Genomic DNA, 27,775 nt, shown 5'->3' on the forward strand with positions numbered 1-27,775 from the left:
TGGGACAGTAGTATACAATCTAATAATTTTGTGTAATGATTTATGATCTGAGAGCAAACCTTTCAATACTTTTAAAGTTACAAAGGCATTCAAAGAATATAGGAAAAATAAACTCCTGTAGATGAGGTAGACTTTTCTGTTTGGGACAGAATTATTCAGTTCTAATATTAACTATGTTTTATTAGATCTCCGAGCCAAAAATTTACCGAAAAAAAAAAAAAACAGCCAAAAATAATCTGGTCACTTCTTGAATTTTAAAATCTAAGACACAATATTAACTATGTTTTATTATATCTCCGAGCCAAAAACTTACCAAAAAAAAACCAGCCAAAAATAATCTGGTCACTTCTTGAATTTTAAAATCTAAGACACAATATCTCAACACAGTAAAACAATACTTGCCTGTGGGGTCTTATTAAGGATTTAAAGATGTTTTTCATAAACACAATTTTATTTCCGAGTGACTGAAAAAAAATCACGTCTTGCTCTCTTTGCTTACTCATTGTTACAAATAAAAATAAGGGTTAAAAATAAAGCCAAATGGAGAAAGTAATGCCTATAGGAATACTCACATCCAATAGAAAGGAGAGATTTTGGTTAACTGCAGCCCCTACCCCGCCCCTCTCCAAAATTACAAACTTGCAAGACTACAGTTCACAGTTCTTCAGGTCCCTCCGTCTCAGCTGGACCCCCACACCCGGCCCCGAGCCGCGCCCAAGCATCGACTCCCAGCGCCTCCTCGGAGCCCCGCCCCTTCGCCCCTGGCTCCGCCTCCGCGCGGGCACGAGCTCCATGGGCGGGGCCGGACGGGGGAGCCGCGCCGTGATTGGAGGTGTCCGAGCGACAGGCGCGACGCTGTGGCCCCCAGGTCGCGCTCGGGTCACAGAGAAACAGAACGGCTGGAATCCTTTCGCGCCAAGCTCGGACACTTAGCCCGCTGGAGTCGCTCTTTATCAACCGAGATGCGTACCTCGCCAGTCCTCCCGGGCCGGAAGGCCCCCCAAGCAGGGGAGGGTGGCTGCTGACGGAAACCGCCTGGTCTTTCACCTGACAGGTTGCCTCGTAAGTGCTGACTGCTGTCCCCTCACGTCAGAACCCCTGAGGCGCCGAGGTTGCTAACAAGCTGCTGATGGAAGCCTTGGAATCCCACAGTTTACGAGCTGGATTGGCCCCCTCTTAGAGGAAAGCTCGGCGACTTACCCCGAGTCACTTAGCTAATTCATACCAGGGTCAGACCCAGAAGCGCGTCCCGACCCCTAGAGCGCTTTGCACCGCCCCTCATTCCGGGGGGAAAGCTCGCCCCGGTGGTGGAGACCCAGCTTGGAAAATTTTTGTCTGTACTCTAGGCTGACAGTGATAAGGTGAAGCAGGTAGTAGTGTGCCAAATATTTAGACTGAATTAAATTATAATTAAGTCATGCATTGTGGTGGTGGTGGCCCCCTCAGCCCCATCCCGAGGTGTGAAGGGCCCTTCCCTCCCTGGCGCGGGCCGGCGCGCTCTGTTGAGACAGGCCCGGCTCCCCCACACCTCTCTGGGTTCAGCCCCGCCTACCCCACAGGACCGGCCTGCTCCCGCCGCCCACACTGCACAAGCGGTCGGGGAGCCCCGTTTTGGTGCAGGGGGTAGCTCCAGGGCCACTTCGTTGGTCGTAGGCTGGCTGGTGGGGTCGCGGCCGCCTGGGCCCATGGCGCTGGCCAACTTAGACTGAGATCCCGGTTGATGGGGCACGTCCACTGTGGCTACGTGGCCACCGTGGTCTCTGCCGCCTGCAAACCTCACTCAGCCAAGGGCTGGAGGGCGAAGTTGCAGGAGCGGCCTGGTACTGGTTTGGACCGGCAGCTTTCTGGAGTGCACCTTTCTGCTACAAGAGCAGTGGAAGCGAGGCAGGCACCCACTACATCACCTGCTCAGTCACTGGCGGTCGCCACGGTGGGACGAGGGCTTCCCAGGCGACTCAGCTAGTAAAGAATCTGCCTGCCAAAGTAGGAGACGTGGGTTCCATCCCTGGGTCGGGAAGATCCCCTGGAGAAGGAAATGGCTACCCATTCCAGTATTCTTGCCTGGAGAATCCCATAGACAGAGGAGCCTGGCAGGCTGCACTGTCCATGGGGTCGCACAGTCAGACACAAGGGAGCAGTAACATTGTCACTCAACCTCTAACCATACAGGACTGCTCTCTTAAGGCATGAGGCCTTCTGCAGGACTCAGCTCAGGGCGGCCATGGGACATCTCTTGCTGCCTGGTACCCAAAGACCCAGCAGCTCCAGGGTGGCTGCACCTAGAGCCCCTAGTTACCTTGCTGGGGGTAACTAGGCCAGTTTAAACAACTTTCTATATTTTTCCCAAACTTCTGCCTGCCTGCAGCTGCCAGCTCACACTTTCACTTCTCTCTCTTTTTTTCCTTTTTTCCATTTATACTTCCTCTTTCTATTTAGGAAAACCTTTTTCTATTTCCCAAAACTTTGGCTCTTGGATAGCTTTTAAAACTTAGGGAAGTGCTCAACTGGAATTTGTTATTTCTAACTTCTGGATTCCTCTAAATTGTAATAACCTCAGATAAAGAAACTCAGTTATAATACTAATCATAATAACATAGTCAGAGCTGTAAAATGTCTGTTTAAAGAGACAGCTATTTCCCACACTGCGAATCTTCGCCTTGTTTGGAACAATCAGGATTCTCAGTAATTCTGAGTGATCAATTTAATTCAACTCAACACCTGTACAAAGTACCTGCTGTATGTAAGGCACTGTGCTGAGGACATTCATGTGGTTTCTTCCGTGTAGTAATCGAATCTACTTTCAATCTGGGGAGCACGTACCTGAAGTAGCCAAGGCCATATGGGTGGAAGATCCAAGCAAAAACTGGGGCTTTCTCAGGGGGAGGCTGCAGGAGTTTGATGAGGCCTCTGGAGAGGCTTAATGGGGGAGATGGGATTGGAAATGGGCCTTCAAGGCTGAGATTCCATGCAGGGGAATGACCTGAGACCAGCTTAGAGGTAGGAAAACAGGTGGGCTCTGTGGAAGGATTGCTTTGTCAGTTCACTTGGCAACTTTGTTCTGGAAGCTTTCTTGCTTCTCCAGAGTACCTCTTACCCCATTTGAGAAGAATGATCTCTTCTGTTGGAGGTGCCCTTTCTCTCCTTTATTCCTTGTTTTCTCTGGATAAGTTCCGCTTTCTAAGCTTTCGTTTCCGAAAATATGGGTATTCTCACACTAAAAAGCCAAAAAAGTCAAGATGTGAATTAGGAGGACTCCTATAGGTTCTCTGATCCAACAGAGCCTACTCGACTTAAAAAAATTATTTAAAAAGATCATTTGAGGGACTTCCCTGGTAGTCCAGTGGCTGAGACTCTGTACTCCCATTGCGGGGGCCTGGATTCTAACCTTGATCAGGGAACTAGATCCCATATGCTGCAACTCGGCATGTGGCAACTAAGACCCAGTGCAGTCAAATAAATAAATAAATAATATTTTTAAGATAAATGAAAATCTTTCAAATGCAAAAGGAACTGGGGCATACACCTTAGCTGAAGGATTCAGTTATCCTTTGTTTGGAATTGAGAATATGTCCATTTGGCTTAAAAGCAAAAGCCATGGCTCTTCTACAATCTTCTTTAAGCTTCCAAAATCCAGTTTAGCCTTAGTGAAGCAGTTTGTGTAGCTGTGCTCCTTTTTTAACCTCAGGCATGTAGCTCCCTTTCACAAGAATATTACAGGAGGTGGATGAGTGTGTTCAGGAAAGAGAGAAAGTAACTGGAAATGATGAAATAGTAAAAAATATTCTGAGCTTCCTTTTTCTAGTTTTTGTAGGAACCATTGGCCAAATTTAAAAGTCCTTCAGCTGGCAGTCTTTGTTGGACAGATCTCAAAAAGAAAGTAGAAGCATATTAGTCTGCCCTTGTTGCTGTCTTCATATTCTCTGATTCTAAAGGAGGAGGAGGAGGATTCCAAACTTCATAGCTCTGGGAACTTTGGGACTTCCAAAAGGAGGTTTGGATAAAAGTGGGTATATGAAAAAGGGTAATAACTTTTTTTAAAGCTTAAAAAGTCCATTTATTAGCTTACAAATAGTATGAAGAGTAACGACTTTTAAGGAATTTATTTGTACATAGTTCTTTCTGATGTATCAAGTTCTCATCCACGCATTGACACATTTGTTCCTTGGGGGAGCCCTGGGAGTCAGGATGTGTTACCAGTGCAGAGAGGAGGAAATCACTTGCTTAAAATGGCAGAATGGACCTACACAGAGTTTTCATCCTTTATCTTCCAACTTCTACATGATGCTCTCTGAATACTATTGTAACATTCTCATCAAATTGAGCCTTAGTAGAAAAAAGATCTTCATCAAAAATATGAATTTGTTTGAAATTTGGAATTCAACGTATAGGGACAATACAAATTCACGTAAACCTTAAAATGGAAATCATTATCTTTATTTGTTATTTAGTTAGTTAGTTTTCAGCTGTGCTGGGTCTTCACTGCTGCTCGCAGGCTTTCTCTAGTTGTAACAAGTGGGGGCTACTCTCTAATTGCAGTATTTCTAATTGCAATGACTTCTCTTGTTGCAGAGCACCAGCTCCAGAGCTCAGGCTCAGTTACAGTGCACAGACTTAGCTGGCCTGCAGCATGTGGAATCTTCCTCGACCAGGGATGGAACCCATGACCCCTGCATAGGCAGGTGGATTCTTAACCACTGGACAACCAGGGAAGTCCAGAAATCATTATCTTTGAAAACTTGAAAATAAGTCATAAAGCTTATTGAGCCTGTGCATGTGTGCTTAATTGCTTCCAACACTTGGCGACCCCATTGGCTGTAGCCCGCCACGTTTCTCTGTCCATGGGGATTCTCTAAGTAAGAATACTGGAGTAGGTTGCCATGCCCTCCTCCAGGGGATCTTCCTGACCCAGGAATCGAAGCTGTGTCTCTGATTCTTTACCACTAGTGCCACCTGGAAAACCCTTATTGAGCCTGAGCTCTGCGAATAAAGGTCAGTGCTCTGTCTTCAGTGAGGACCCAGGAGCCCTCCTGGACAGCAGTCCTGTTGTATGGAGTCTGTAGCCTTGTACCATAGGACCATGTGGGAAGAGGTCACTTATCACCATGGCAGAGTGGTAAAGAAATGGCTTTGATTTCTGCTTCTGCTTTACTGACTATGTCTCCTGAACATGTTCCAGTTCCTCAAATGTAAGTAGGGTGATAACAGTGGGTAACTGATACCGATATGAAGAATTTGTGAGATAGTCTTTGAAAGGCTCAGTCCAGTTTCTGGCCAACAAATGGAAGTTGCTGCATGCAGTTGGATTTTTTTTTTATTGTAAAGTCCACAGAACATAGACTCTGGAATGGAAGACCCAGGTTAGAATCTAAGCCACATACCTCCCACCACCCCATCCCCCACCAGCTGTGAGAACTGGCCAAGTTAGTTAAGCCGTCTCTGTGTTGGTTTCCTCATTTGTAAAATGGAAATAGTAGTACTGCCTACTCCTTAGGTTACTGTAAGGAAAATGTATACTACACAGAAAATACACAAAGTTAAACGTTTGCTAATAGTACATCTAACGTCTTTTCACAAAACCTCCCTAGCTTGGGTCCAGTTGATTTCTGTTTGACTAAATTTACTTGTCATAACAGGGATACTTTCTGGAAATAGGATGAGAATTTTAGAAATGGGAAAGGGGAATTTTTCCATTGTTGGAAAATGTTGCATTCCAGGGAACCCATTTACATGCACCGCACATTCCTAGATACAAAGGGAAGCAGAGCTTTCTACTCTTTCCCCAGATTTTCAGGCCCTGCCTAAAGCAGTGGTGAGTGAGCTAAGATTGTATTACAGTCTCCTCACTCCATGTGTACACCAGCTTTATTTAGGCAGGTGTGGATCAGTTCAGTGTGTTGTATATTGTTTTAAGTTGGGCTGATCTCTTAAACTTTCTGGTTACTTGAGCCAGAAAGCCACAACTTTCAAGTAAAGTCCCCGAGAATGAAACATGGGATGGTGAATCCTTGTATTCACCACACAGAGAAAACTACTGTAAAATTGGCATATATCTTTCTCGATGTTTTTCTGAGTGGGGGTATGTACATATAGATATTGAATCTTATGGATACCTTTTAGTCATGCATTTAGGTATCTCTTTGCCAACAAGTATACAATTTTGTATTACTTTTACCTGTGCTAAATAGCATTCAGTGTAATGATTGTACTGTCATTTATGTTAAACCTGTCCTCAGTTGATATTAGCTTGTTTCCAAGTTTTCAGGAAGTCTGATTTTGACAATTGCCCTTACAGGAGGCTCCTGTGACTTAGATCCTAATTCAGAGATGGAAGTACCAGGCTCATCTTCCACCATCTCTGAGGACCAGACTCGGAGGCAAGAGGAGCTGAGCGACACTAGAACAGACTCAGTCAAGCAGAGTCTCATCTCATCTGAGGAGTGGCTTCAACTGCATGGGCTTAAGAGCAACAAATTGACCTTGAAACAGATTTTGTCACAGATTGGATTCCCACATTGTGAAGGTATTAATACAAAGTGCTGACTGGAAAACCCAAACATTATGCTGCCCTTTAGCCTTTGAGGAGGCGGCATCAGTTCTGAAGTCCCCTCAAAACACACGTCTCTGAGTTGTTTTTTTTTTTTTAATATATTTATTTATTTGACTGTGCCAGGCCTTATTAATAGTCACAGCATGCGGATCTTTGAGTTGCAGCATGTAGGATCTAACTCCCTGACTAGGGATTGAACCCGGGTCCCCTGCATTGGGATTGCAGAGTCTTAGCCCCTGGACCACCAGGGATGTTCCTCTGAGTTTGTTTTTGTCTCACATCCTTATGGGTAAAAAAGATTTGTGCATGGACCCCCAATATATGTATATTATATAGATTTAGAATCATCAATCCACCTATTAAATATTAGTAATACTTAATTTCATTCTTTCTTCTTTTAAAGATGAAATAAAACCTAAATATAAGTTATACCCCTCACACCCTGCAGATGTCTTGCTCCCGCCCTGGCATGTGCAAACCCCTTTTGTAGGCTATGGATTAGGGTAATAGGTCTGTGTCGTTTCAGGGAGAACTCGCTATTTTCCTATTGTGGCCTGCTTGTGGTAATGGGCCAGTTTCTTCTAAATGTGTTGGTTACAATGTTGATTTTCAATTCCCAGGAGTATTGCCCTCCAACAGGGAGCAGGGAAATGTGTGAGGAGATATATATATATATATATATATATACACACACACACACACACACACACACATATTGTTTGTTTGTTTGTTTGTTTTAATGACATGTTGACTTGAGTTGCTACTGAAATATAGGGCCTGGGTCAAGGATACTAGGATTTTACTCTGAATCCGTCAATCAATTAAATATATTTATTGAGCAGCCATTAATACTATGTTTTTCAGATTTTTAAGCAGTTCCCTTGGCAGCTTTGTTTTGGTAATAAGCAAGGTCTAGGAGAAAGAAATGGCAACCCACTCCAGTGTTCTTGCCTGGAGAATCCCAGGGATGGGGGAGCCTGGTGGGCTGCCATCTATGGGGTTGCACAGAGTCGGACACGACTGAAGCGACTTCGCAGCAGCAGCAGCAGGGGATGTAGGGGTTTCAGACTGACCTGGGGGCCCATCCTAACAGCAAGGCCTTGATCTTCAGGGTTCAGGCTCTGCTTTCTTTATCCTGCTGCTGCTGCTGCGAAGTCGCTTCAGTCATGTCCGACTCTGTGCAACCCCATAGACGGCCTACACAGCGCTAAAGCAGCTGATCCTATACCATCTAAATACCCTTTGAATAGGCTTCCCTGGGGCTAAGATGGTAAAGAATCCGCCTGCAATGCAGGAGACCCAGCTTCAGTCTCTGGATCAGGAAGATCCCCTGGAGAAGGGAATGGCAACCCACTCTAATATTCTTGCCTGGAGAATCCCATGGACAGAGGAGCCTTGTCCATGGGGTCTTAGAGTCAGACATGACTGAGCAACTAACACTTTCACTTTCACCCTTTGAATAGAAGGAGTCTGCCAGAGTCAGGGTCTATGGGATTCCTATACAAAGAAGCTGAAAAAGGTTTTGTCTCATGTTTCAAATTATTATAATTCAGTCATTAACATTAGCAAAATAGCAATTCTTCATATTTTGTCAAGGATTTTTCCATTTAAGATCATGAGGGATGTTACTCTGTAATTCTCTTTTAATGTCCTTATTAGGTTTTGGTATCAGGATTATGTTGGCCTCATAAAATGATTTGGAAGTATTGCCTTCTCCTCTGTATTCTGATGGTGTTTGTACATGATTGGTACTAGTTCATCTTTAAATGTTTGATAGAACTCACTGGTAAAACTTATCTGAGCCTGGAGTTTGTAAGAAAAGTTTGATAAGAAATTCAATTTCTATAATAGACATAAAACTATTCAAATTTTGTTTCATCATGTCAGTTTTGGAAAGTTGTTTTATAAGGAATTTGTCCATTTTGTGCATGTTTTCTAACATATTGGCAAAACATGTTCAAAATATTGCCTTGACATTTTTTAAATGCCTGTAGAATATGTAGTGATGTTCCTGCTTTCATTTCCAATATTGATAATTTGTGTTTTCTCTCACTTTTTTTGATAAAGTCTTGCTAGGGGTATATCATACCTCTTTTTAAAGAATCAAATGTTGGGTTTGTTGATTTTTTTTTTTTTAAATGTTCTTTGCTTTCCATTTCTTTGGTATCTGCTTTGATCTTCATTATGTATTTACTTCTACTTTAACTTGCATTTCTTTTCATAGTTTTTAAGGTGGAAACTTGGATAATTAATTTTAAACCTTTCTTTTTTTCTCATATAGGTATGAGAAAAATTATAAGTACTCCCCTAAGTATTGAAATTATAAGTATTCCCCTAAGCATTGCTTAGGCTGAATCACAGTTTAAAATATTTTTTTCTATTTTTCTTAGATACTTAGATTAGATTTCTTAGATTCATGATCTTTTTCCTTAGATTCATATTTTAAAAAGGAATATGTTGTTTAATTTTTAAATATTTTAGGGCTTTTAAAGATAGCTCTTTGAAAAAAAATAAAAATAAAGATAGCTCTTTGTCATTGTTGGATTTCTAATTTAATTCTGTTGAGTTCAGAGAACATCTATTAGTCTTTTGAAATTGACTGACATTTGACTTATGTCCTAGTGTGTATCTTGCTGCACATGTAATACATGCTGGCAAGGAATGTATATTTTGCAGTTGTTAAGTGGTATTCATAAATGTTAATTAGGTGAAGATGCTTGATAGTATTGTAGAGATATTTTACATCTTTAGTGATTTTTTCTCCCTAGTGGATTTGTCCATTTTTCCATCTAGTTTTATCAATTTTATTCATATAGTTTGAAGCTCTGATTGCCTGCACATTTAAGATTGTCATATCTCACTGATAAATTGGCAACTTTTGATAATTTTGAAATGTCCAACTATCTCAGATGGTAGTCCTTGTTTTGACATTTGCTTTGTCTAACATTAATATAACTACTGCAACTTCCTTGTTCTTCGTTTTTGTATGGCATGCATGTTTCTACTCTTTCACTTTCACACCAGTTGTAATGTCATTAAAGAGTGCCCCTTTAGCTCAGTCTCATGATCTTTTTTTGCTGTTTACCTACATTAGTTTGCTCATCATTTATCTGTTGGTTTTGGATGTGCTGGGTCTTTGTTGCCCTGCACAGGCTTTCTCTAGTTGTGGCGAACAGCAGCTACTTGCTAGTTGCGGTGTGCAGGCTTTTCAGTGCTGGCTTCTGTTGTGAAGGAGCACATGATCTAGACACATGGGCTTTGGTAGTTGTGACTCTCAGCTTAGTTGCTCCCTGGCATGTGGGATCTTCCTGGACCAGGGATCAAACTCATGTTTCCTGCATTGGCAGGTGGATTCTTAACCACTGGACCACCAGGGAAGTCCAGTCTCTGTCTTTTAATTGTAGTTTGGTTCTCCATATTTAATGTAATAATTGCTTTAATTAGCTTTAGGTATGTGCTGTGCTGTGCTTAGTCGCTCTGTCGTCGCCATCTCTTTGCGACCCCATGGACTGTAGCTTGCCAGGCTCCTCAGTCCGTGGGGATTCTCCAGGCAAGAATACTGGAGTGGGTTGACAGGCCCTCCTCCAGGGGATCTTCCCAACTCAGGGATCAAACCCAGGTCTCCCACATAGCAGGCAGATTCTTCACTGTCTGAGCTGCCAGGGAAGCCCAAGCGTACTGGATTGGATAGCCTATTCCTTCTCCAGGGGAACTTCCCAACCCGAGAATCGAAGCAGGGTTTCCTGCATTGCAAGTGGTTTTCTTTACCAGCTGAGCTACCAGGGAAGCCTAGATTTAGGTATACCATTTTACTATTTGTTTTCCATTTGTCCCATCATTTTCTTCCCTCTCTGTTCCTCCTTTTCTGCCCTCTTTTGGGTAAGTTGAATATTTTTGTATTTCATTTAATTACATTTTTATTTTTATTTCAATTTCAATAGAACTTTAAGGTACACCTTTTTACATTATATTTTCAGTGGTTACTCTCTTAATTATATCCTTAACTTGTCACAATCTGGTAAAAGTGAGCTTTGCACTACTTCATGTACAACGTAAGAATCTTAGAACAGTATAGCTCCACTTATTCTCTACTCCTGTCCTTGGTGTTATTGTTTAAATATATTTTATTTTTGTATATATTACAAATCTCACAATCCAGTGTTATAATTACTGCTTTAAAAATTCATATGTCTTTTAAAAGAAAATGAGTGGGAAAAAATAGCATCTTAAAATCCACATATTTAAATACTATTTATAATATTTGTCTTTCCTTTGTCTTTCCAGATTTGAAGTTCTATCTGGTGTTTTTTCCTAAAGAATTTCTTTTAAGCATTTCTTGTAGTGGTAGTCTTCTGGTGACAGATTTTTCTCAGTTGTTATCTGATATTATCTTTATTTCACCTTCTTTTTTTTGTATCATTGATTGATTGACATAATTTTTTTATTCTGGAGTGATATAGTCACAGGAGGTTGCAAAGATAATATAGACAGATCCCACGTACCCTTCACCCAATTCCCCTAATGGTTATATAAAATCATAGCATAGTACCAAATTCAGGAATTTTACATAGATACACAGTATGTGGCTAATTTTATGCAATTTTGTTTCTTGTATAGTTTGTATAACCACCACCACAATCAAGATACAGAACTGTTTATCACCACAAAGATCTCCCTTGTGGTACCCCTTTATAGTCATACAGACACCCCGTCTTCCAACATTCTTAACTTCTGGCAACCACCAGTCTGTTTTCCATATCTATAATTTTCTCATTTAGAGATCATTTATGTATATGGAATCATATATAGTATGTGTATGGTATCACATATGACCCTTTGGGATTGGCATTTTTTCATTTGGTATTATTTCTTTGAGGTTCATTCAGGTTGTTGCATCTATCAATAGTTTGTTTCTTTTTATTATAGAGCAGTATTCCATGGTATGGATGTACTGCTGTTTATTTAACTTGTCACTCATTAACAGATACCTGGGTTTCTTCCAGTTTGGGGATATTGCAAATAAAGCTGCTATGAACAGTTGTTTACAGGTTTTTATGTAAGCATTCATTTCCACTTCTCTGAGATAAATGCCCAGGAATGTAGTTGTTAGGTGGTAAGTTGTTCTTTAGTCGCTGAGTCCTGTCCAACTCTTTTGCAACCCCATGGACTATAGCCTGCCAGGCTCCTCTGTCCATGGTATTTCCCAAACAAGAATACAGGAGTGGGTTGCCGTATTCTCCTCCAGGGGATCTTCCAGACCCAGGGATTGAACCTGTGTCTCTTTTGTCTCCTGCATTGGCAGGTGGATTCTTTACCACTGCACCACCTGGGAAACCCTAAAGTTCTTTGTAGTATTCCATTGTTCTTTTGATGTCTGTTTTAAGGGTTTTAAGTGATAGTCCCTGTTTTGTTTCCTGGTATCAGTAATCCATGTCTCGGTCCAGTCAGTTCAGGACCACAGTCTTGTCTAACTCAGTGAGACTAAGCCAATTCATGTCTACTCTGTTTTTATCTTTGTTAGCATTGCTAGGGGGTTGTCAATATTGATCTAATTAAAACACCAATTTTTAATTTCATTGATTTTCTCTATTTTTCCTATTTTTAATTTAATTGATTTCTGCTTTGATTTTTATTATTTCTTTGGGAGCTTTAGTTTTGTTCTTTTTTTAAGCTGTGCTGGGTCTTCATTGCTCTGAGCACTTTTTACTCTAGTTGTGCTGTGCAGATTTCTCATTGTGGTGACTTCTCCTTTTGAGGAGCACAGGCTCTAGAATGCGGGGCTTCAGTAGTTGGGGTCCAAGCTCTAGAGCACAGGCTCAGTGGTTGTGCTACATGGGCTTAGTTGTTCCAAGGCATGTGGGGTCTTCCCAGACCAGGGATCAAACCCAGGTCTCTTGCATTGACAGGCAGATTCTTTACCATTGAGCCACCAGGGAAGCCCAGTTTTAGATGATTGATCTGAGACTTTTCAGCTCATCTTATGTCAGAATTTAGTGTAGTAAATTTCTCTCTCGAGACCATTTAAGCTGTGTCCCTCACGTTTTTATGTTGTATTATCATTTCATCATCAATTTGTCATTGTCAAATCATTGTCAAATCAATATCATTTCATTCAGTTTCATTTCACTTAAGAAGGAATTTTTTATTTCTGTTGAGATTTCCTCTTTGACTCAAGGAATTTTTTTAGAAGCATGTTATTTAGTTTCCAAGATTTTGGAGACTTTATCTTTTATTATTGATGTTTATTTGTTTCCATTGTGGACAGAGAACATACTCTGTTTCAATTCTTTTAGATTTTTTGAGGTCTGTTTGATAGCCTGGGATATGGTTTATCTTGGTATATATTCTGTGGTACTTGAAAAGAATGTGTATTCTTTTGTTGTTGTATAGAACATTGTATTTTAAAAAATAAATGCCAACTAGATCCTGTTTATGATGGTGTTGTTGAGTATCCTTGCTGATTTTCTGTTATTCTATCAGTTGTTGAGAGGAGTGACATTGAAATCTCCAGCTACAACTGTGGCTTTGTATATTTCTACTTTCAGTTCTATCAGTCTTGGCTTTACATATGTGTGTCCCTGTTGTTTAGTGCATGTACCTTTAGAATTTCAAAGTCTTCCTGGTGAATTGACACTTTTATAATTATATAATGTCCTCCTCTACCCTTAGTAATATTCTTTGCTCTGTGGTGTACTTTTTTTACATTAATACAGTCAACCCTGCTTTGTTTTTATTCATATTTACATGACATCATTTTTGTCCATTTAACTTATATGTCAGTATATTTGAAGCAAGTTTCTCAGACACATTATTTAATCAGTTTTTAAATCCTGTTTGCTAATCTCTTTTAATTGTTGTATCTATACCATTTGTATTTAATATAATTATTCAATTTGTATTAACATACAAATAATTATATTAAATACAAATGGTATAGATACAATTCTAACGAGTTTGCTATTTTGTTTTTTTGTTTTCTTTTTTTGTCTGTTTTCCATTTGTTTCTTTTTCCTGCCTAGCTCTGGGTTTCTTAAACACTTTTCAGAATTTAAAAAAAAATTATCTGTAATATTTTTGAGTGTATCTCTTCATACAGCTCTTTTAGTGGTTGTGCTAGGTATTACATTATAAATATGTAACATATCAAAGTCTCCTGGTATCAGCATTTTACCAGTTTGAATGAAGAATGGAATCTGTTTCCCTTTATGTCCCTTTAATCGCCTCATTTTTAATGTGCTTTATTTTTTCGTACATTAAGAATCACATTAGGCTGTACTGTAGTTTTTTATTCAAACATCAAGCAATTTAGAAAATTCAAGAAGAGTCTGCTTTATTTACACATACTTATATGTGTAAATACTTACTGTGTTCTTCCTTCCTGATGTTTCAGAGTTCTTTCTTTTATCATCTCCTTCCTGTCTATAGAACTTTATTTATTCTATGAGAATAGCTCTGCTGGGAACATTTTTTTTTTTTTTTAGTTTCTTTGTCTGACAGTATCTTTATTTCTCCTTCATTCCTGAAGAGTAATTTCACCAGGTATAAGATTTGGTGTTGACAGTTCTTTTAGCACTTAAGAGAGACTGTGTGGGTACTTCCCTGGTAGTCCAGTGGTTAAGACTCTGCACTTCCACTGCAGGGGGCACAGGTTCCAACTCTGGTTGGGGAACTAAGGTCCCATGTGCTGTGAGGCACAGCCAAAACAAAGAAACAAAGAAGCTAGTTCCTTCTGGCCTCCATGATTTCTTTGGCTGTGCTGGGTCTTTGTTGTTGCAAGGCTTTTATCTGGTTGTGGAGAGCAGGGGCTGCTCTCTAGCTGTGACGTCCAGGCTTCTCCTTGCAGTGGCTTACTCTGTGGTGGAGCACAGGCTTTAGGGCATGCCGTCTTCAGTGGTTGCAGCCCCCAGGCTCTAGAGCACAGGCTCAGTAGTTGTGACCCATAGGCTTAGTTGCTCCAAGGCATGTGAGATCTTCCCGGATCAAGGATCAAACCCAGGTCTCCTGCGTTGGCAGGTGGATTCTTTATCACTGAGCCACCAGGGAAGCCCCCTCCATGATTTCTGATGAGAAAACCACTGTCATTAGAATTGTTGTTGTCATTTTGTTTTGTCATTAGAGTGTCACCCAGTCATGTCTGTCTTTTGCCACCCCATGGGTTGAGATTTTCTAGGCAAGAATACTAGAGGGGATTGCCATTTCCTTTCTCCAGGGGATCTTCCTGACCCAGGGATTGAACCCAGGTCTTCTGCATTGGCAGGAGGATTCTTTGCCATTGAACCACCAGGGAAAGTAAATACTTTTACCCTGATGCTTCTTTATTCATTACATTTCCTTTATACATGTTCATATCATGTGCTCATTTTTAATCTCTTCTACTTAGAATATATGCATTTTATGTCTATATATTTGTTGTATTGGAAGTTAAAACTAAAACCATTAAAAATATTTGTTCATTTAAAAGTCACAAACCTATTATATGTTAGCATAACATTTTCAAGAAAAATAAGTAAATTTTTTAAAATAAAAATGTTAGCAGGAAGAGTGGCTTTGTTTTACATTTTTGCAAATCTCTTTAATGTTTATCCCAATAGAAGACCGCTAGTTCAGGTATGACTGATTCATTTTGCTGTATAGTAGAAACTTAACATTATACAGCAATTATACTCCAATAAAAATTAATTTAAAAAAACCCAGCTATATTCTCATATCTACTTTAAAAAAATTGTTTTTGATCATGCTATGTGGCATGTGGAATCCTAGTTCCCTAGTTATGGATCAAACCTGTGCTGCCTGCAGTGGAAATGCATAGTCTTAACCACTGGACTGCCAAGGAAGTCCCTCTCATGTCTGTTTTATCAGAAATAACAGCTTTATTGAGATGTAATTCACATTCTATACCATTAACCATTAACCAATTTAAAATGTATAATTCAATATTCTTTAGTATATTCACAGATATGTGCAACTATCATCACAGTCAACTTAAAGAAAATTTTCATCACCTCAGAAATAAACCTTGTACTTCTTAGCTATACACCCTGCCCATAAGGCCCCAGACCAAAGTAATCTACTTTCTATCTCTCTGGATTTGCTTGTTCTGCACATTTCATATAAATAGAGTCATATAATATGGGATGTTTTTTGACTGATTGTTATTGCTAAGTTGTGTCCCACTCTTTTGCAACCCCATGGACTGTAGCCCACCAGGCTCCTCTGTCCATGGGATTTCCCAGGGAAGAATACTGGAGTGGGTTGCCATTTCCTTCTCCAGGGATCTTCCTGACCCAGGGATAGAACCCAAGTCTCCTACATTGGCAGGTGGGCCCTTTACCACTGAGCCACCAGTTTTTGTTGTTGTTGTTCAGTTGCTAAGTCATGTCTGACTCTTTGCGAGCCCATGAACTGCAGCATGCCAGGCTCCCCTGTCCTTACTATCTCCAGGAGTTTGCTCATATTCATGTCCATTGAGTTGGTGATGCTATCCAACCATCTCATCCTCTGCCAAGAAGCCCCTTTGTGACTGATATGTTTCATTTAACATGATATTTTAAAGATTCATCTATTAGTACGTTGTAGCATATACCAGAACTTTATTCTTTTTATGGTCAGTTACTGTCAGGAGATGAATTGTATGATTATTGCACAGTTTGTTTATCCACTTATCATTTCATGGGTGTAGATCTGATAGAACTCACCAATTTACTTCTTTCAAGAATTAATGCCACTCCCATTTCTGCCTGTTCTTGATTGTTCTCTAGTGCCTTCAAGTAACTTTTTAAATATTTTGTCCAGAGGTTTTTTTTTTTTTTTTCTATGTAAGAGTTAATCAATAAAACCTACTTCACAATTATTGAATGAGGAATTCACAATGCCTTTCATTTTAATTGGCAATACCGCTGATGGAGTCTTACATAAATTCATCTCCTTCAGTTCTCAAAAACACAGTCCTCTCTCCTGACTCCAGATAAATGCCTGAGGTAAAGACAGAATGCTGCTGGTGATGTGAAGTTGCTCTATAAATGTCAGTCACAATGTTGAAATCTTAGAAATGAAGGTTTTAGAGTTTGAGAGATTTATTGAATGAGGTTATTGCTGACAGAATTCAAGTACCCATTTTTTGCTCTTTCCTATTATGGACATTGAACTTCAAGACTTATAAATTTTATCATTGCTGGTGATTTGGGACCAAGCCTAGCCTATAAAATGTAGCCTTGCCCTTCCTGCCTTTCCCAAGCAGGCTGTGACCCTGCCTCCCTAGAAAGGCAGAGGAAAGGAAGTGTTGGATCCAAGAGTACCACCATTCTCTTCACCACTTTTGGGACTTAATAATTTATAATAATAACAAAATAATCATCACAATAAAAACAGTTCCTGAAGCCTTACCTCATCTCTGTCTTTCCAAGTCATAACTAGTCCATGAAACTTTCTTTTAGTTCTGTGAGGCAATGACCATGTTTCAGGAAGCATTGTATTCCCATTCTGGAAACACTGTGTCTAGCACATAGTGGGTGTTCAGTGAGGGTTTATGGGGTTGATGTTGAACAGCTGTGCATATGCTCTGAGAAGAAAGTGGTTTTGACAGTCTGTATGAGTAGTTTGACTCTTGCTTCATCTCATTCACAACCTCCTCCTTGAGAGAACAATAGATGATATCTAAGTTTAATATTTAAAATTTGTATTAATTTAATTTTTGGCTGTGCTGGGTCTTCGTTGTTGCATGTGGTCTTTCTCAAGTTGTGGCAAGTGGGGGCTACTCTCTAGTGATGTGCGGACTTCTCACTGAGGCGGCTTCTTTTGTTGTGGGACATGGGCTCTAGGGTGTGTGGGCTCAGCAGTTGTGGTTCATGGGCTTAGTTGCCCCATGGCAGGTGGGATCCTCCAGGAGCAGGGATGGAACCCGTCCCCTGCATTGGCAGGCGGATTCTTAGCCACTGAACCACCAGAGAAGCCCCTAGGTTTAATTTTTAAAATTCTGAAAACTAAATCCAAGTCCCAAATAAAAGATTTCTGGAATTAAACATAACTTCTATGTCATCTTTCTGACCTCTGCCTTAATTGTTCTGGGCAAAAGACCCAAGAGACCAAGAAATAAACACTGTTCTTCCTTCCCATTCATTCATACATTTGGTGTTATAACAGTCACATTTATCATAGTGCCTGGAAATACTTCATTATCTAGAACAGAACTCTAAGCATCACAGATACAATTTGATGTCAGAGATAAGCATTTGGAAATAAAAATAAATGTTGATGTTGTACCATTTTGACTGCTTTTCTTTATATACATGCAGATTATGTGATGTCTCTGGGGAGACTTGTGGCTTCCCGGTATGCAAACGGCCTATTTCCACAGATCTACACGACAGAAGATGGCAGAGTGTACAATGTAAGTTGGAGTTCCCTTGATGGGCAGGTCCAGGGACACACTGCTGAGGTTGACACAGAGAGGCTGCCAAGCCAGGGCCTTATCAGTGCTGGAGGATTTCTTCTGACAGTGTAGAGGTTGGTGAATGTCACAGCCCAGGAACTTGACCCATTAGAGATGAGTGCAGAAAGCACCTGACCAGAGGTGAAGACGTTTGCATATCAACACTTTACCTGGAAAATAAAGGGAAAAAAACAGTATGACAGGGGTCATCTGAAAGGCAAGAGCAGGCTGCTATTACCTGACAGGTGCTCTAGAAATAAAGAACCACTGATGCAGGTAGTAGTGTATATAGAGAGGGTGGCACCTTGTACTGGAGTCCTTCATTCCCAGCAATTCAACATGTGATTCCTGCACCCGCCACAAATGTCAGGCCCTGTGCACACCCCGGCCACCACAGGGAGCTCCAGAGACACACGTCCCATCGTGTTGCTTCATGGATACTTGTTCACGTCACTGTACATCCATGTAGAGTCCACTTGGACTGTTATTTCTTAGTATTTAAAAAATATACATTACTCGCATACTTAGTCTGTTCCTAAACAATAATATGGTGTAGAAGGGCTTCCCAGGTGCCACGAGTGGTAAGTGAAGAGCCTGCCTGCCAGTGCAGGAGACGTGAGAGAGGGAGTTCGACCCCTGGTCGGGAAGGGCCCCTGGAGGAGGGAACGGCAGCCCTCGCCAGTGCTCTCGCCTGGAGAACCCCATGGACAGAGGAGCCCGGCGGGCTGCAGTCCACGGGGTCGCAAGAGTTGGACACAACTGATGTGATTTAGCACACACACACACACACAATAATATCCATGGAATTTTGAATTTGGTGTACAAAATGTTTTTTTTTTTTTTTGTCTGAATCACCTTAAAAACCAACGCAGAAATACCGGATATGTCTGTCTTTGCCATTCAGTTCCACCTTCATGGCCCCCGTGACACGGTCCCACCCTGGTTTCCATGTTGTGGTGGTGGCTTGTCGTAAGTGCTGCGAAGCCTAGCGAGGGGGTTAGGTACGTGCTTTAGGGAGCCTTGGAAAGCAGCAGGAGGTAATGCATCTGCTTCAGGAATAAGCTTGAGAGACAGAGTTGCTGGTGAAAATGAAAGGAGCTGAAGGCAGAGTGCTGAGCATGAGCCAAGACGTGAAAACATAGAATTACATGGTGTGTTCAGGAGACACACCTTCCTTAAGGTGTTGTGAGGATTGTTGAAAGGTTTTTTTTTTTTTTTAATACCATATCTTTTAAAAACAGATTCTTCACAGAATAGGGCACCATTTTTTCTCATTCCTTTTGTATGTCTCCTGCCCTCCACCAACCCCTGGAGGGCCTTGCATGGTTGTTCGTGACCTATGTGAATGACGCTTTATTTGTGTGTCACCTTTCAAGGGCAGCCCCTAACGTGTTCGTGGTAGTTCTGGGTGATCAAGTGATCTAGGTACAGGGGAGCTTGGCCTGAGAGAGACAAGAGGACACAGGACAAATGTCATGAGCACGAGGATGGGTACTGGGATGGCACCCCTTAGAGGAAGCCAGGCAGATATGCTGGCATGTTTAGAAGCATTTTCAGAAATGTTTTTGGCATGATGTAGTTATGCAGATAAAGAAGTGGCAAGAATACACAGAAGAACTGTACAAAAAAGATCTTCATGACCCAGATAATCATGATGGTGTGATCACTCACCTAGAGCCAGACATCCTGGAATGTGAAGTCAAGTGGGCCCTAGAAAGCATCACTAGGAACAAAGCTAGTGGAGGTGATGGAATTCCAGTCGAGCTATTTCAGATCCTGAAAGATGATGCTGTGAACGTGCTGCACTCAATATGCCACCAAATTTGACAAACTCAGCAGTGGCCACAGTACTAGAAAAGGTCAGTTTTCATTCCAATCCCAAAGAAAGGCAATGCCAAAGAATGCTCAAACTACCGCACAATTGCACTCGTCTCACGTGCTAGTAAAGTAATGCTCAAAATTCTCCAAGCCAGGTTTCAGCAATGCATCAACCATGAACTTCCAGACATTCAAGCTGGTTTTAGAAAAGGCAAAGGAACCAGAGATCAAATTGCCAACATCCACTGGATCATCGAAAAAGCAAGAGAGTTCCAGAAAAACATCTATTTCTGCTTTATTGACTATGCCAAAGCCTTTGACTGTGTGGATCACAATAAACTGGAAAATTCTGAAAGAGATGGGAATACCAGACCACCTGACCTGCCTCTTGAGAAACCTGTATGCAGGTCAGGAAGCCACAGTTAGAACTGGACATGGACCAACAGACTGGTTCCAAATAGGAAAAGGAGTATGTCAAGGCTGTGTATTGTCACCCTGCTTATTTAACTTCTATGCAGAGTACATCATGAGCAACGCTGGGCTGGAAGAAGCACAAGCTGGAATCAAGATTGCCGGGAGAAATATCAATAACCTCAGATATGTAGATGACACCACCCTTGTGGCAGAAAGTGAGGAGGAACTAAAAAACCTCTTGATGAAAGTGAAAGAGGAGAGTGAAAAAGTTGACTTAAAGCTCAACATTCAGAAAACTAAGATCATGGCATCTGGTCCCATCACTTCATGGGAAGTAGATGGCGAAACAGTGGAAACAGTGTCAGACTTTATTTTGAGGGGCTCCAAAATCACTGCAGATGGTGATTGCAGCCATGAAATTAAAAGACGCTTACTCCTTGGAACGAAAGTTGTGACCAACCTAGACAGCATATTAAAAAGCAGTCAACAAAGGTCCGTCTAGTCAAGGCTATTGTTTTTCCAGGGGTCGTGTATGGATGTGAGAATTGGACTGTGAAGAAAGCGCCGAAAAATTGATGCTTTTGAATTGTGGTGTTGGAGAAGACTTTTGAGAGTCCCTTGGACTGCAAGGAGATCCAACCAGTTCATCCTAAAGGAGATCATTCCTGGGTGTTCATTGGAAGGACTGATGCTAAAGCTGAAACTCCAATACTTTGGCCACCTCATGTGAAGAGTTGACTCACTGGAAAAGACCCTGATGCTGGGAGGGATTGGGGGCAGGAGGAGAAGGGGGCGACAGAGGATGAGATGGCTGGATGGCATCACTGACTTGATGGACACGGGTTTGGGTAAACTCCGGGAGTTGGTGTTGGACAGGGAGGCCTGGTGTGCTGCGATTCGTGGGGTTGCAAAGAGTCGGACATGACTGAGTGACTGGACTGAACTGAACTGAACTGAGTTAGGCAGATGTTTCAGTGAAATTTTTTTTTCAGTCTGGCTTTGCTGATCTCACTTTTCTTCTACCTAATTTCTTCCCTACCCCATCTAGTTTTCTTTAGGATATCTGGATTTTATCTAGATCTGTTGAATACAAATTTTTAAAAGTTTAATTCTTATTTTATATTAGAGTATTGGGTAGCATCACTGACTCAATGGACATGAGTTTGAGCAAACTCCAGGAGATAGTGAAGGACAGGGAAGCCTGGCATGCTACAGTTAATGGTAACAGAGATAAAGGAAACCTCTGCAGTTGCAGTCTGGACACAACTTAGTGATGGAGCAACAGCAAATAGCTGATTGACAATATTGTGTTAGTCTTAAGTGTATGGCAAAGTGATTTAGTTGTATGTATGCACATATTCATTCTTTCTCAGATTCTTTTCCCTTGTAGATTGTTACAGACTATTGAGTCGAGTTCCCTGTGCTATATAGTAAGTTCTTGTTAATTATCTACTTCATATATAGTATGTTGCTATAAACATTGGGCTGCATGTATCTTCACAAGATTAGTATTTCCATTTCCTTTGGATATATACCCAAGATAATTGCCAGATTATATTCCAGTTGTGTTTTTAGTGTTTTGAAGCACTTCCACACTGTTTTTCATGGTGGATACACCAATTACGTTCCTGCCAACAGTGTAGAGGTTCCCTTTTTCTCTGTTCCTTCTCCATCATTCATTATTTGTGGTCTTGCCAATGATGGACATTCTGACTGGTGGGAAGTGATATCTCATTATGGTTTTGATTTGTATTTTTCTGATGATTGGTGATGTTGATCATCTTTTTATATGCCTGTTAATTATCCATATATCTTTTTTGGCAAAATGTCTGTTTAGATCTTTGGCCCATTTTTTCAGTCGTGTGTTTTTTTTTTTAATATTGAGTGTGTGGGCTGTTTATTTTAGATATTAACCCCTCGTGAGTTATATCATTTGTAAATATTTTCTCCCATTTAGAAGACTGTATTTTCATTTTGTCAGTAATTTAGTATGCTGTGAGAAAAATCTTTAATCCATTTGTTTATTTTGTTTTTTTTATTTTGTTTCTTTTGCCTTAGAAGACAGATCCAAAAAATATTGCTATGATTTATATCAAAGAGTGTTCTACCTATGTTTTATTCTTGGATTTTTATGGTTTCCAGTATTACATTTTGTTCTTTAATCCATTTTAAGGTTATTTTTATATGCAGTGTGAGCAAATATTCTAATTTTATTCTTTTATAAGTAGATGTCTAGTTTTCCTCGCACCATTTATTGAATAGAGTGTCTTTTCCCCATGGTGTATTCCTGCCTCCTTTGTCATAGATTAATTGCCCATTATATCTGGGCTCTCGGTTTTGCTCCATTGGTCTATGTGTCTGTTTTTGTGCCGGTACCATACACTGTTTTGATTGCTGTAGCTTTGTAGTATAGCCTGAAGTTAAGGAACATGATACCTCCAACTCTGTTCTTCTTTCTTAAGATTGCTTTGGCTATTCTGGGTCTTTTGTGTTTCCATACAAATTTTAGAATTATTTGTTCTAGTTCTGTGAAAAATGGCATTGGTATTTTAATACAGAGGCATTAAATATGTAGATTGTCTTGTGTAGCATGGTCATTTTAACCACATTAATTCTTCCATGAACATGGACTACCTTTCCAGTTCTTTGTGTCTTATTTAATTTCTTTTATTAATATCTTATACTTTTCTGAGTATAGGTCTTTTATCTCCTTAGGTTTATTCCTTGGCATTTTCTTCTTTTTGATGTGATGGTAAAGGGGATTGTTTATTTAATTTCTCTTTCTGAAATTTCATTGTTCGTATATAAAACTATGACAGATTTCTGTGTACTGATTTTGTAACCTGAATTCATTCATGATCTCTAGTAATTTTTTTGGTGGTGTCTTTAAGATTTTCTATGTATAGTGTCGTGTTGTTTGCAAACAGTGACGATTTTACTTCTTCCTTTCCAAATTGAATTCCCCCCCTTTTTTTATGTCGGATTGCTTGATGCTCTGACTAGAACTTACAATACTGTGTTGAATTAAAGTGACAGGAGCAGGCATCCATGTCTTGTTCCTGATCTTAGGGGAAATACTTTTAGCTTTTCACCATCAAGTATAGTATTAGCTATAGGTTTATCATATATGGCCTTTATATTGTCAAGGTCCCTCCATATCCACTTTGTGGGGAGTTTTTTTTTTTTAATTAAAAATGGATGTTAAATTTTACAAAAAGATTTTTCTTCCTCTGTTAAGATGATCATGATTTTTTATTCTACAGTTTGTTGATGCGGTATATCACATTTATTGATTTGCAACTATTGAACCATCCTTCACCCCTGGGATAAATCCCACTTGATCATAGTGTATGATCCTTCTAATGTATTTTTGAATTTGGTTTGCCAATATTTTGCTGAAGATTTTTGCATCTATGTCCATCTATGTAATTTTATTTTTTGTGGTTTTGATATCAGGGTGATACTGACCTGGTGGAATGAATTTGGAAATGTTCCAGACTTTGCAAATTTTTTTGGAAATAGTTTGAGAAGGATAGGTGTTAACTCTTCTCTAAATATTTGGTAAAATTTTCACCTGTGAAACCATCTGGTTCTAGGCTTTTGTTTTAGGGGAGTTTTTTTTTTGGTTTTGTTTTGTTTTTTTACTTAGTTTTACTGCTGATAATTGGCCTGTTTATGTTTTCTATTTCTTCCTGGCTCCATCTGGAAGATTTGTGCTTTTCTTTTATGTTGTTCATTTTATCAGTATATAGTTGTTCATAGCAATCTCTCATGATCCTTTGTATCTCTGTCTTTTTCATTACTGATTTTATTGATTTGGGCACTCTCTCTTTTTTCTCTATGAGTCTGGCTCAAGGTGTGTCAGTTTTGTTTATCTTTTCAAAGAACCAGCTCTTAGTTTCATTGATATTTTCCATTGTTTCTTTAGTCTATTTCATTTATTTCTGTTCTGATCTTTATAATTTCCTTCTTTCTACTAACTTTATGTTTTGTTTGTTCATCTTTTTCTGGTTTCTTTAGGAACTTTTTTTCCCATCTGCCTTTGCTGATCTCTATTTTCTTTTACCTAATTTCTTCAGAGTACCCCTGAGCATTTTCAGAATTAAAAATAATTCTGTGACTGGAAAGGTTAAACACAATCTGGAAACACTTTTTTTTTTAAAGAATGCTATATTTTTGTATAGATCTCATCATCTTGTTTCCTTCTATGGGAAATTATCCAAGGGTTTTTTAGTTGAAAGATTGGAAGACTTCTTCCTGGAATGTATGGGGTTTGGAGGATCATCTATGAAATTGTTATTAATATACAGTTCTTGATGGCAAAGTCATAACTCAGTGGGCCTTATTGTTCCTGGCTGCAGTGGGGCTCAAATTACTTGTTTTGACTCATCTGTGAAAAAGAACAAAACAGTGCCACTTACAGCAACACGGGTGGACCGATTGTCATACTGAATGGCATTAAGTCAGACACAGAAAGACAAATATTATATGATATTGCCTAATGTGGAATCTAAAAAAAAAGAATACAAATGTATTTGTTTACAAAATGGAAGTAGAGTCACAGATGTAGAAAACAAACTTATGGTTACTGGGAGGTGGAGGGAGTAAATCGGGAGATTGGGACTGACATATACACACTGCCATATGTAAAACGAGAAACTATTGCTGGATAGCAAAGGGGACTCTCTCAATCCTCTGTAGTGGCCTGAGTGAGAAAATAATCTTAAAAAAAAGAGTGGAGAGAGATATATATATAAAACTTATTCACTTTGCGGTACACCTGAAACCAACAAAACACTGTAAAAAAAAACTAAACTCCAGTAAATGGTTTTTTAAAATGACTTGTTTTGGGATGCTTCTATTCATTTTATTTTGTTACTTTTATTCTCATTAAGCTGACAGCCAAATCAGAACTGATCTCTCAGTATATGGAACGTTTAACACAAGCTGTGGAGAGCTGCAAGCAGCGGATGGACTGGCTCACCAGCAACAGCCGGCAGATCTTTGGTGTCATCTTGGAGCAGTGCATCGCCATAGTGCTGGATTTGGGCGGCATGCTGGAGGAGGAGCTTAGTCTGTGCCGAGACGCCCTCACCATGGTCCTTCAGGAGCAAGTGGCTCACGCAGCCAAGTTCAATATCATTCGGTGAGTCCCCACGGGGCCAGTGTTCCCCTGAGACCTCGTGAGTGGTTCTCGTGTGTCTGGGGTTAAGTAGCACCACTAACACGGTTAGCTCTGTGGATGGGGAGACCTATAATCTTGTCATTTCTCAGGCTTTATCATTCCAGCAAGAACCCACACTTATCAGTATTAAAAACTTTTATCTATTTGGTGCAGGGCATTAGAAGAGATTTTAAAACAGCGTTCTCTTCAGTGTATGTCAAGGTCAAAATATAAAGATATTTATTATATTGAATATATGTTTAAGGCCATAAAATTCCTTCACACATTTTAGACTTTAGGTTTGATAATGAATTTCAGCATCACAAATTTTCACTGGTTTTCAGACTGAGTTTGCAGCTCAACTTGATTTCCTCTGTAAGCTGACCTATCTTTTAATCAGAGCAACAGGTGACTGGCTTTATAGAAGTTCCCTTATTTCAGAGTCTTCACAATCAATTATTTATGGATTCTTGGATTCAAGAGACTTTGGACTTTAGTGCTGACTTCTCCTGTGGAACAGTTGCTCTATCTCCTTGACAAAAGACACCTGGATGAGAAGGCCATCTATCTGAGTCTTTCTTTTCTAAGTAAAATATTTTCAGCTAAAACAGATGACACCCTTGAAGATGCTGCCTGATTGTGTTCTATCCTGGGTTCCTATTTCTATCACAGATATATCATTGAAGAAATTACGTGATTAAGTCTATAGTGCTTCAGCTTTCTTGGGAATATGTGCTATAGCATATATGCCACCTAGCCAGATCCTCTATGCAGAGGCCACACAGAGGTGACTCAGAGGTGAGGCACCCTAGGCCTCTGGAGGTATAGGCCAGGAGGGACAAATCAGGCTGATTCCTTTAGTCCTGGATTCATATAATTCTTCCCACTACAAATTCATATATGATTCATATAATTCATTTAATTATAAACACAGAGATGAACTCAAGTAGCTGTTGTTTTTTGGAGGGGGGATTTCCATCACATTTCCAGTCCCAAATTAAACGATTTAATCAAAAGTTCCAAGAATTTAAAAACTTACGCTCTGATGAATTCAAAGCAATACTGTTTTTGATCCTGAAAAGGGTAACTGATAGGAATCTTTCAGAACAATGAAAACAATGTAATAAAAGAATTAGAAATAAAGTTGTGGAGTAACAAAATTGTTGCTGATTTGCAAATCTTAATGCTTATAAACTTACTACTCATAGAAGACAGTTGCAACTAAACCTGCCTATTTATGAAAATAACTTTCCTCAATAATTTTTTGACATTAAAATTTTATTGAAATATAGTTGATTTACAGTGTTATGTTAATTTCAGGAGTACAGCAAAGTAATTCAGTTATAAAAATTTATACTTATTCTTTTTTAGGTTCTTTTCCATTGTAGATTATTACAAGATATTGAATATAGTTCTCTGTGCACTTTCCTCAATAATTTTAGTACACTTGGTAATATTCAAATTTTTGAGATTTTTTTAATTCGTGAAAGTGAAAGTTGCTCAATCGTGTCCGACTCTTTGTGACCCAGGCCAGCATACTGTAGTGGGTAGCCTTTCCCTTCCCCAGGGGATCTTCCCAACCCAGGGATCAAACTGAGGTCTCCAGCATTGACCCAGAGATCAGATCCAGGTCTACCTGCATTGCAGGTGGATTCTTTACCAGCTGAGCTACAAGGGAAGCCCAAGAATACTGGAGTGGGTAGCCTATCCTTTCTCCAGCAGATCTTCCTGACCCAGGAATCGAACTGGGGTCTCCTGTATTACAGGCAGATTCTTTACCAACTGAGCTATCAGGGAAGCCCTTCTCCTATAAATGTTGTTTTTACCAGTCAGTACAGCTTATGGAAAGTCATGGTGCTTTGGAAACCTGCCTTAAATAGCTCACCTGTTTTCTCATTAACTTTCAGAGGTCTGGGAGCTACATTTTCTTTCTCTCTAGTGACATTGGGTGTCTTGTTGCTTGTAGCTTTGAGACTGAGGGCTGACAGCTATATCGACCACTCCCTGGTGACAGCCCCATGTGATTCCTTTCAGGGTTTCTCAAGAGCCTGTGAAATGGCAGGAAAACTCTGTTCCTGTGACAGCACCATCCATAGCCGCTGCCATCAGCTGGGTCGAGAAGTTGTCTTTTGAGCTGGCTTCAAGTCACACTAGCTGCCTGGATGCTCTGCTGGAGGCGGGGAAAGATGAAGTGGTAAGTGTGTGTCCGTGTCTGGTCCCAGGTCACAAAAGTGACTTTGAGCTTATTCCTTCACACTCAGTATCCTCACACTGCCTCCTAGCTGAGCTTGAGCCCTTCCAGTTAGTTGCATCACATAGAGACTGCCTCCTTGGCATCCAAGAGCCTCAGAAGTCTTAATACTGTTCACCTCTGAATCTGGATCCAATTGAGAAATAGATGACA

At 40.2% G+C, this 27,775-nt stretch overlaps 1 protein-coding gene across 10 annotated transcripts in view; it reads left to right on the forward strand.

Annotated features, from left to right (window-relative positions):
* The first annotated feature begins 822 nt into the window (after window positions 1–822).
* Window positions 823–27,775, forward strand: part of VWA3B (von Willebrand factor A domain containing 3B) — a 174,552-nt gene continuing 147,599 nt past the window's right edge. For 5 of the 10 annotated variants that reach the window (XR_011490440.1, XR_011490441.1, XR_011490442.1 and 2 more), the window contains exons 1-5: window positions 824–1,062; window positions 6,293–6,520; window positions 17,839–17,933; window positions 25,103–25,353; window positions 27,406–27,565. Coding sequence is in view for 1 of the 10 variants with exons in the window: in XM_070474633.1 (XP_070330734.1) it covers window positions 6,325–6,520; window positions 17,839–17,933; window positions 25,103–25,353; window positions 27,406–27,565 (702 nt within the window). In the remaining 9 variants the exon portion in view is untranslated. Of the gene's footprint in view, window positions 1,063–6,292; window positions 6,521–17,838; window positions 17,934–25,102; window positions 25,354–27,405; window positions 27,566–27,775 lie in introns of those variants that run through there. The other 5 variants (XR_011490444.1, XR_011490443.1, XR_011490447.1 and 2 more) reach the window with 4 other exon arrangements.

Source organism: Odocoileus virginianus, chromosome 2 (genome assembly GCF_023699985.2).
Source record: "Odocoileus virginianus isolate 20LAN1187 ecotype Illinois chromosome 2, Ovbor_1.2, whole genome shotgun sequence".
Classification (NCBI taxonomy): domain Eukaryota; kingdom Metazoa; phylum Chordata; class Mammalia; order Artiodactyla; family Cervidae; genus Odocoileus; species Odocoileus virginianus.